General features: G+C 37.7%; 1 protein-coding gene across 1 annotated transcript; it reads right to left on the bottom strand.

The window, feature by feature from the left end:
* Window positions 1-6,398: 6,398 nt before the first annotated feature.
* LOC147275613 (Zinc finger C-x8-C-x5-C-x3-H type family protein) lies at window positions 6,399-10,466 on the bottom strand. Its single transcript, XM_086254401.1, has 7 exons — window positions 10,075-10,466; window positions 9,771-9,913; window positions 9,315-9,377; window positions 9,042-9,161; window positions 8,563-8,853; window positions 8,170-8,487; window positions 6,399-7,171 (listed from the first exon to the last, which is right to left on the bottom strand). The coding sequence occupies exons 1-7, from the start codon at window positions 10,154-10,156 to the stop codon at window positions 6,770-6,772; spliced, it is 1,419 nt and encodes a 472-aa protein (XP_086110527.1). The 5' UTR covers window positions 10,157-10,466; the 3' UTR covers window positions 6,399-6,769.
* Between the last annotated feature and the right edge of the window lie 807 nt (window positions 10,467-11,273).

The following is an 11,273-nucleotide window of genomic DNA, read 5'->3' as shown; positions in this document are numbered from 1 at the left end:
AGGTTCCATAATTGGAGCGGCTTTTGCAGGGAAGTTGTGGTCAAGTTTCAATAAGCCAGAGGTGAGCTGCTCTTTGCACGCATTGTTTGCGATTGCATTGATAAGCCTGCTAACCAGGTTGGTTTCTTCTGCTGTGGGCAAGAGGGTTTCACAACGATGAAGAACTGATATTGATTTCGATATGTTTGTTAGCACCATCTCCTTTAGATAAGCTTCAGTTCTAGTTTCCAGGTTTTTGTCAGCATACTCTTCTGTCATTTCCAGGAAATGGGCTACACAACGGAGCATGGCAACATTTGCTTGTGTAATCTCTACATTGACTCCATAGCAAAACTTTGCAGCTAGCTCAAATGCCTCCGGTCCACCGGGAACAGAAGAGAGAATTATGCGTGAAACTTTTGAATCTTTTGCTTCAAGCAACAGTTTCCGAATCCTTCCACTCCGAGAAACTAGAGGGAACTGCAACAGAGTCATCATCATATTACTAAATCTTTTAGTGAAGTTCTCTTTCCCTTTCCATTAATATCTAGATCATTAGTTTTACTTTATAATTCAACATCCTAAAGTTAAATCACAAGACAGAATTCCTTACACAACCATAATCAATGGTTATTTTGCAACTGAAAGAATAACATAATAGAAGTTAATTGAACAATAGTGTTACTAGTGCTGAACCAATTTCCCTCACCTTGTGAAGTGCAAAGCTTGATGCTCCTATTTCGACAGTAAGATCACTAGAGACATCAGAGATTGGCCTGCAAGATAAAAATTCCGTTGTAATGGACTTACAGAGATGCAAGAAAATTAAAAGCTGAGTCATAATTTAGAATTGCATGCATACATGTTGATAGTTACAAACATATCAGTAACCTTGCAGGAGCTTCTTCTATATTTATCCATTGAAACATACATAATTGAGTAGTGAGTTCAATCTATGTACAGTGAACACCTCAAACCTATGGCCATTGTAATTTTGTGATTTGATTTAAATTGCCCGGATATGAAAATTGATGACTCAATAATTGCAAAATGAATGGAATATTGCACAGGCAATAAGGTTAGATATGGCAAGGATGAAAAGTTGATTTGAAGTATACAGAACTTGTTGTGCTCTAGAATTGGAACCAAACTGCCCAATTCATCGACTTGGCAAAGACACAAGGGCACCAGATGGGTCCCTTAGGATTAAATAACTAGCTGGGTTGGAATAATTTGTTGCTATCCTTAGCAAAGCTAGAAGGTTTGTCATACTCGGTGAACAATTGTACGACTTATTTGAGGGCCTACAGATTGTAAATGGGCAAAAATAATTGATCTGCAGACATTAACTGCGGTTGGAAATGTTGATAGTGAAGTATAGAATACATATGGACATCAAACAGCCCACTCCTTGTGCCATTGTCGTTTTGATTTAAGACTGTCAGAGAGAGTAAGGTCACAGATTTTATGGTATACTATGAAATGTTGTCATCTTTCATAAATTTGGGGGGACCTCAATTGAAAGCCCAGGTCCTATTTTGGACAACTCAAATGCCAAAAAAGATGCATGATGAACTCTGAAAAAAATGGTGGCACAAACAAGTTGATGCCTTAATGCTAAGTTGAAAATTACCATGTGATTAAAAGCTAGAGAAAATCAAGCTGAAATTCAATGCCCCACTTTCTGGTTTGCTTTCTATGTGTTTTACTCTTGCATTGGCCTTTCAAATGCTTCTTGAACCATTAAAACAAAATCAAGGATAACATATTATCATTAGTTTCTCAGAGAGCAGTGCTGCTTGTCGCTTGAGATCAAAATTCACCACATTTGATGGAGGAAAGTGGTGAATTTTCTAGCTTGCAACTAGCAAAAAATGCATTAATTGCAGGTAATTAATTAAGAGCTAGCTAGCTTAGCAGAGAGAAGGGGAAGGTTACCATTCAGTGGCATGCCTTATACTGGAACTTGGGCGAAACGACCGCTTCCCTGAAATGCTAGGCTTCAACTCACCAATGGTGACCACACCCATCTTTCCTCAAACACCTTCTATTCAGAATTCCCAGTACTTAAACTTCTGCAACACCAATCCCACTACCAAAGTTCAAAGTGTCACTCTTTCAGTAATGTAAGTACTGCCCACTAACAACCCATCTCAGTTTTTCAGTTGCATATATAACAAACCATTCATTTTTCTGACAGATTGTTTGAGGGCCTCTCTGAATGCTGGAGTGAGAAGAAAGTCACATGAATCCATGCAGGAACAAAGGAGGTGGTGATGACTTTGAAACAAAATACTTTAATGAGTGTTTATAATGAGCTTAATATCAAAAAGTCAAGGAACTACTGTAGCTGCAATGCCACTTTTCGGTGAAAGGTAGTGAGGGAGTGACCTTCTTTTACATGGTTTTTGTTTTCTGAGGAGTTTGCAGGAATCGTGAGGGGTTTGCAGTGCTTTTGGGGGTTGTAATCATGGCTAGTGAAAGCTACCCACATAAAGCTTTGCTTAAATTAAGCCTCTATTATGTGTAAAGCTAAACTAAAGTGGAAATTAAAAGGATGAGATGGATTACATGTTATAATGAGAACCACAATACATCCACTTAAACTATATTTATCAGGGAAAAATTGTAGTCTAATCTGTGTTTGGAGGTGTACTTGTATGTGTATCTTGTTGCTTTTTTATGAAAGTTTCACAATGTCACAGGCTCAACTGGTCAAGGCTACTATGATTTTGACATCTGTAGGCTCTGTATGGTGTCAACGGCGAGAGAGTTTTAGATTCAACGAGTGTACTATGTTATCATGCTGAGATAACCATACAACAATTTGTTTTTTTTTTTGGCCAAGAATCATACAACAATTTAATTAGTCATCATTGGTTTGGATTAGTGTCCCACATCCTGTAATAACATGATAGTATGATACAACTATTGTTGTTCCTCGACATTACATATCCAAATAATTAGGATTGAAAAAGTTTACGGGAGTACATATAACATACAAATATATTTTTAGTTATTTAATTTTGATGGGTTTACTTTTACATACTAAAATATAAATTTATAAATTACTAAATCTATTATGTTATACATGTTCGTAGTAGAAATCATTAAAATTATAGCACATAGCCTTTCCACACATTCTCCCATTAAATTTTACTTGTATTAGCAAAATACATACATATGTGGTCAGTGCTCTTAAGTGTGACAACTGTGGGATTAATCATGGCCTAAGATTGCGTCGATCAGGTGGTAATGATGAACCCATCAATTCTTTCTTTTGTGTTGCTGGATGAACCCACCAGTACGTTTTGTAATCAGATATCATTCCATTCATTTAACCTTGCAACCCAAAAAAAAAGAAAAAAAGAAAAAGAATTGGATTCTTTCTTTCTGAACAGAGTAACTGAGTAACACACTGTGGTCTTGAGGCATTTGAGCAGAGAAAAGAACTAGGGTACCTCTTACCTGTTTGGTTCAACATGATTGTTTATACTACAAAAAAAAAAAAAAAAAAAAAAAAAGCCCACTTCTGACCTGTTTGGTGTTTCTTGAAAAGGGTTGTGAAAAGTGATTTTAAATTATGAAAAGAAGTTGTATCAGGAAGTTTAAAGCTGTTGCACCTCTATCTTCACACTGTTATTATAGTCTTTGTTTGTGTTGTTGGCTAATCAAAATGTCATAATATATATATATAGTTTTATAAACTCTGAGAATAATAATGAAACTGCAGCTTGAAGAATCAATTATATGTGGAACTTGCCCCAGATTATAAAAATGGCATTGTTTATGGAATGCTGGAGTTGCCACTGCAGTCTACAGCTGCCTCATCAAGTTTTCACCTTTTGGTTTAGCATATAAGTGGACCTAGCTAGGTGATGAGCTATGCATTGGGAATCTTATTCATTAGTTTAATTTCCATATATTTTAGACAACTTGTGAACCATGTAGCTCAAGAAAAGTTGTCATCAGATTTTAAGAGCTTGGATCTTTCTATGTGAGCCAAAAGGGTGTCTTTGTGTTGTGACCCATGAGGGTGAAAGAGACTTTGAATCATTATTGCAGGTGAGTAGAAGGGTGTGCCACTGATTATTTAGGGCAAAAAAAGCCCACAATTTTAAATACTTGTGGAGAATTAATGATTGTATGTGCAGCAAGCATGGCATTTGTACTGATCGAACGTGTGGGTGGGTGGGTGGGTCGGTGGATCATAATGCTGCTTGGATTAATATTAACGATTGTATTGATCGAAAGTCATAAAATCCTGGAATTTTTTTCCATTTCAATAACATTTATTCCCTTTGACTTATCATGCTACCCACTAAATAATGAGTGATCAATGTGAGGTTATTTTGGACATAAACACAAGATTGGCACACAAAAAAAAGAAAAAAATCAGAACGGTAAAGGATGCTATTCTTAAGTCTTAACATAACAGCTCATAATAAGTTGATTTTCTAGGATTAAAGTGACCCAAAAGAGGTTAAAGTGAAGCTATTTGGCATATTTGCTACTTTTGTTCAATGTGGTAAACGAGCACCATTTTTAACCTGGGTTTTACCATAATGTCAATGATGACAGCTTAGAATTCCATTAACTATCACAAGCAAATTTCATTCAAACAAACTTTACAATAAGGAAGGTAAAGAAAAGCTAAAGACCAAGATAGTCATTGTTGGACCAAAATCTCATAATTTCAAAATTTAAGGACGTGTGTCTAAAGAAATTAGGTGTTTAGAGAATCACCCTAAATAAAGCTTTTTTTTTTTTTTTTTTTTTTCAAGTTCCAACTTGGGCAAGAGATTCGCTTGGGCCTGGCCCTTCATCTCAATCTCGGGTTCAAACCCGTCAAGTTGGGTCAGTATGGTTCGGCCCAGTTTACTCGCTCAAGTAATTAATGCATGACGGGGTTCTTGACCATTATTGCCTTTATCTTACCCAAAAAGACTTGACCACTGTCACCACCTCTTCAATTTCAAGAAGAGCAAACAGCTGCAGACACAAATTCAAATAGCAGACTTCAGATACTCTAAAGTCTCAGTATGAGTTTCGTTAATGAAACTATTTCACTGGCCGACATGTTCAATAAAGCAGAGGCCCCACATCACCAATTATTGGTAAATATTGTGAATTATTTTCTTTTGCTGAAGATTTTTATTGGTCAGAACTCAGAAGTACAAGGTTACAATAAGGGAAATTATATACATTCCCAACATTTTTTTTATTTTACCCAACTTCTCAATTTACCTGACCATCACTTTTTTAAAATTAATATTTTCTCATTTTACCCAATCTAAATTATTATCATACCCTTATTAATAATACACAACCTCTCTCCCTCCCAAACTTACCTTCAACCTCACTCTCATAACTAAACTTCAAACCCTAAATTAATTTTTTTCCTCATATCATCCAATCAAGATTGTTTTGAAGAATAAAGAGTCAAATCGTCGTTTGAGAGCCTTCAAATGTGAGTTGTCTACAAACGTTTTTGTGTTCTGAAAGTCATGAACGAATTTGAGTTCGCACAGTGTTCGGTGAATCAGTGTCGAACATTTGCATTATGTTCGGTAGGCACCTGCCGAACATTTGCATTATATTCGGCAGGTGCCCACCGAATAATGATAAAATGTTCTGCAAGTGCCCACTGACAGATAGTTGTATGATAATTTTAGAAATTTTTACACTATTCGGTGGACACCTGCCGAATAAAATACAAATGTTCAACAGGCACCTACCAAACATAATGCAAATATTCAACACTGGTTCACCAACCACTGTGCAAACCCAGATTTGCTCAAGCCTTTAATACCACGAAAAAATGCAAACAATTGGCACAAATACTTTATTTGGAGCCTCGAAAATAATGATTTGACCCTTTATTTTGGGTTAAAACACTTGATTGGATAATATGAAGTCAAAATTTTTGTTAGAATTGAAGTTTGATTATGGAAGAGGTTGAAGATGAAGATATAATGTTGGGTATAGAAATAAACAAAGTTATTTTTTTTAAGTTGCATTTGTCCGCAATGGTCATTTTATCATGGGACATAATTGTCCATTCATGATTAAAAATGTTGTTAGGTAAAATAAGAAGAATGTTGGGTATGTATAAAATTTCTCTTACAATAAGGATGGAAATCATGGAATGGGTTATAAATGGAAAAAAAAAAAAAAGAATAATAATTTCAGTCGAATAGGACCAAAAGGTGCATCCGTGCATGCACTCATGGTATGAAAGTTTTGTTGGTCCTAATGTAACCTATCTTGCCACGTGGGCCAACTTCAAGATTTCATTTATCCAACGACAAAACTTCACGGATTGGAGTTTGGACTCCAGATTATCATAAATTGAACAGAGACTAAGACACAAATATGGCAAAAGAAAAGCATAAAAGATAGCTGTGACAAGCGAAACAAACTAGTGACACAAATAATTGCATAAATGATAAAGATCACATACAAGCTTCAAAGTTGAGGGGAAAATTGCAGGCTTACTTCATTTGATTGCTATTGCTCTCTACTATAATTACTTGAAAGAGATAAGTACATATGGGATTTGATATTGCAGCTTATTTGGAATCATATTGATTGCTGTATATAGATGACACAAGCATCAATTGCGTCCGTCCTAGTGTGGGCTAAACAGAATTGGTTGACAAGACCATGACTGAAATATGAAACCTTTGCACAATTGACCATTACACATTTACTGAAATCTATAAACAGAAAGAGGAGGCTGGTGAAACCGCACCCGGGAGATGATGAAGAGTTACTTTTGGGTATTACATTAACTCGAGCGACGAACCTCGCTGCCTTGTCTTGTACTTCTGCTATTGCTTAAAGGGACAGAAGTCTGACTTGGCAGTTGCACATCAGACAGTGAAACCGACCCACTCTGAGAAAAAATCAATCCAACTGAACTACTTGAGGTGTTCCCAGAAGAAGGCATCCTAGTTGAATAAGTTTCCTTTTTGGAACCAGAAATTAGTTCAGGCCGTAGCTCCGAAGATGAGGATGAAGGAGCCAGGGTAGCCAGCAAAGACCCAACTGGGTATGGAGCAATGGGCATATCAACAAGAGATGAAGCTGAGGGGCTGTACCTCACGGTCCCCATTGGATGATCGAATTTGCATGTAGATCCAAACTTGCAATGCCCATTTTGCAGGTAGAATGTACAAGGTTGCACCCCCTGTTTTTCAAATATGAAATTAATTAAAAATAAAACTCGCAAACACAAGCACTTGTAACTTTTCCAGCACTACATTCTCAACATTAAGGAAATCTCAATAGGAAAGAGTAATATGCTAGCTGCCCGGTGGCATGAATGGGAAGAATAGATCTAAAACAAGGTAACTAAATAGAAAAAGAAGATTGCACAATTCACAAGTTAATGAATACATACTGTCATCATGTCTGATATTAATGCTCATAGTCATCAACATAGAGGCATAAAACACTATTGGGCAAAAAACATTAAAACTGTGTAGCCGCACAATCATGCTTTTGATACAAAGAGGCAAAACAAATTTTACAAAATAATAATGATAAAAAAACCTAGTGGATAGACAACCATTTGGTTATGGTATTTTCACCAACCAGAGGCAAAATTGGTTTGTGAGTTACAATATAATATGTTACCATATCGTCTGTTTCCAACATTGATATTGAATTACACAAAACATTAACTACAAATTCCTAAATGAACCATGCAACTGGACTTACACCAATGATCAATCAGATTCATACAACAGCGAGCATCAACTTCACCAGCACTCAATGAAACAGACTCTTGCACATAATATATCCATTATAAAAGAAGGTTCTGCTAAAGAGGCCAAGGTGAAATAGCATCCCTACCTAAAACTGCAGAACCATCCAAAATCAAATACATGCTTACCTAACCTATTTTACTTTAGGAAAAGTACATAACATGACAGCCTTTATTTGGCTGCCCAATTTTATGAATATCATCTTACCAAGGAAGTCAATTATGCATAATTATAAATGCGCTACCAATATTCCACAATCCCCTAACAAGAGAACTTACTGTTTAATCAATAAGTAGAAAAAAACGATTGCTGGGTCTATCAAATTCGATAACCAAGTGAGTAAGAGTTCAATAACTTCTAATATTGAAAAGTTATAATTTAAAGACTCAAAAGAAAAAAAGACAACAACTTTTCATACCGGGCGGAGTGGAAGACCAATTGGACTAAGGAGACAATTTGTCCTTGGTGCAACCCGATCCCGAGGATGATGAAACCGACAGGATGGTCCAAATTTACAGTCCCCAGTTTTCAGATAATACTGGCATTCAGGTTCACCAGGCCTCTCTGGGAAGGCATGTTCATTCGGGCTGCTGCTAGAAGGGCCAACAGAAGAGGGTACAGAGGTATAAGGTCTTGCAAGTGCATTTGTGGGAGAAGAAATCTGTGCAACTCCATACAAAGAAGTTGCTCCAACTGTGGGTTGAGCTCCAGGAGATAGTACAGGGCTTAGAGGTGCCTGCACCAAGTAAACCAATTACGTATAAGTAAGAAATATCAAACAAATCTTAACCTGAATAAGTTTTTATCATACCGAATAAGGATTCCAACCCGGGATAGGAACAACTCCTGGAGGAATCAAAACAGGACCATAAGCCCCTTGCACATATGAACCAGGTAATAGTGGAGGCCTAGCCACCCTCAAACCAGTGGATGCCCCTCCAAATTGTTCTGGAATAGGAACAGAAGGAGACTGCACCGATGGATAAAATTGGGGTGCAGAAGCCGGTATTGTTGTTCCAGCAGGTTGTGGGTGGTGGAATTTACAGGTTATACCAAATTTGCATTGCCCCGTTTTCAAATAGTAGGAGCATTCATTCTCACCCTGTTATATTTAAAAAATGTAAGCCATTTATACCAACAATTGCTCAAAATTCTACACACACATGTACATGTGTATTGAGAGAGAGAGAGACAGAGAGACAGAGAGAGAGAGACAGAGAGAGGGACAGAGAAAGAGACAAGAGAGAAAGAGAGACAGAGAGAGGGAATAAGAAGAGAGGAAACTCTAACCGGTCGTAACGGGTATCCATAAATATTTAGTGGAGCACGGCTCAAGGATCCACCTCCATGTTTCGGATGGTGGAACTTGCAGGACGCACCAAATTTACAGGTCCCAGTCTTTAAATAATACTGCACATTAAGCAACAAATGCCATAATTGAACATCAAACTTCAAAATCCAAACAAATAAATAAGCAATAGACAAAATTGTAGCAAAGTTTCCAGATCTACATTGTGATTTCATATGCTCAAAGCCTACAATAGATCACAAACTACAGCATACCTGACATACAGGTTCCCCAACTCGCTCTGGGTAGTCCCCTGTAGCTCTTACAGCTGCCACAACCTGATTCTCGCATTAAACCCAAATCATAAAAGATAACCAGATTCTCAAATAAGATCATTTCAGTTATTGATAAACACAAATCTTAGGCCTAATATTTTTATCAAATAAACATTAGGTATAATAAAAAAAACACATAATTCAAAATTTTATCCCCTTTTCTCTTCCTCATCTTTCTCAGCAAACAAACAATCATCCAGTTTCGGACAAAGGGGCAACAAGCTATCTATGCCGAAACACTCAAACTTATGAAAAATCAAAACAACCTACATTCCTATTGAAGTCAAGCACCTATAAGCTTACTCGTACACATATCAAAAACCCACATTAAAGCAACATTGAAAAAGCTCATTAACCGTTTTTAAAGCAAATAATTTACAACCAACAAGGATTTACCGCAGCACGGTCACGAGGATGGTTGTACCGGCACCGAATACCATATCCACAGAACCCAGTTCGCATGTAGTAGACACAGTTGGGAACGCTGGGTCGCTCCGGGTACGATTCGCTATTTGTCAGCCCCAATTGCCACATTTGTTCTGCAATTCACCCCAAAAACCAAACCCAAATCACAACAAAACCCTAATCAAACCCCCACATTACCGAAAGAACACAAAACCCTAGAAAACCCATTTTACCAAATTGCCCAAATCGAACTCAAACGAAATAAAATTGGTAGGCGGGGCAAGTAACGGAGTACCTTCGAGGCCGGTCTCGGCAGCTCCGGAGCTCCATTCCGGGTTGGACCCATTTCTGGCGGGGCTTCGTCCGTACAACTCCATGAAAGAAACGGGTCTCGTATTGGGTCTCTCTGTACACCCCCAGCTACTGTTGCGAGAGGAGGAAAGCGAAAAAGGGAAGGCTGTACACGATTTCCACAACCCTTCTAGAGTGCCCTAGAAGGATCGGAGAGCTCGATGGAAGTGGGATAGAGTAGCCAAGAGAAGATAGAGAGAGACGGTTTCACAGTAATGGAGAGAGAAGGCCTGCGCTTTCTTTCTCTCTAAAAGAGACCGTATCCGTACGGTCTGGTATTTTGGCCTTTTTGGCTTCACACACACACACACACTCTCTCTCACTCTCTCACTCACCCTCTCTCTCTCTCACATTTTTTTTTTTTTGTTTTGTTTTTGAAACGCTTGGACTGTGTGTTTTCCCAAACCTGCCAAATAAAGCGCACCTGGAAAGGGTTGGCTTTTGTTTTTGGAACCGACGTTGTGGACATTGGAAATTACGTGGCGGCCCTTGGGGGTTCAGAGTCTTCAGACATGGGGATGTGACGAAAGTGGGGATCGATGTGGCAGTGTATGGTGGGGACGAAACTGTCATTTTAGATTTGGCGTGAAAGTGTGAAACAGCTTTGTGATTGCCTGATTGGCTTGTTTTTTCCTGAGCCATGCAGCCAACCAACCCAGCCAGTGAGCATTTTATAGTTAGCTCAAGACTACAGACCCAACAAACAATTAGTATTTGTAATTTTGTATCGTACGACGTGTGGTCGGAAGCTTTAGACTCTAAGTGTTGCTACCAAAAACAAATTGGCGCTAAAATCTAGCTTACAATTTGCAAGATGAATATTGAATAATCACTCGTCTCAATTATTGGGATTATATCATGCATTTATATATTCAATATGTCGTCGCTAAAGACAACTTATGAGTGGAAATATCCATCCTTTTAAAGTGTTGTCAACCATTACTTTTCATTTCTGTTTATAGGTTGTTTTAAATGCACCACGATTGTTAGACGGTGAAACGATGTTTCATATTAATGATGAGATTTGAGATTTAATGGAAAGAGAGGTCAAGGGAAAGTCATTGCATAATCAATCTACTTACCTTCTTCTTCCTTTTTGGTAGAGAGTGAATGAATTACATGGAATCTTATATAAAATCAATG

The sequence above is a fragment of the Dryas octopetala genome, chromosome 8 (genome assembly GCF_963921425.1).
Source record: "Dryas octopetala chromosome 8, drDryOcto1.1, whole genome shotgun sequence".
NCBI classification, from domain to species: domain Eukaryota; kingdom Viridiplantae; phylum Streptophyta; class Magnoliopsida; order Rosales; family Rosaceae; genus Dryas; species Dryas octopetala.
This window is presented reverse-complemented; position numbering and strand designations above follow the sequence as displayed.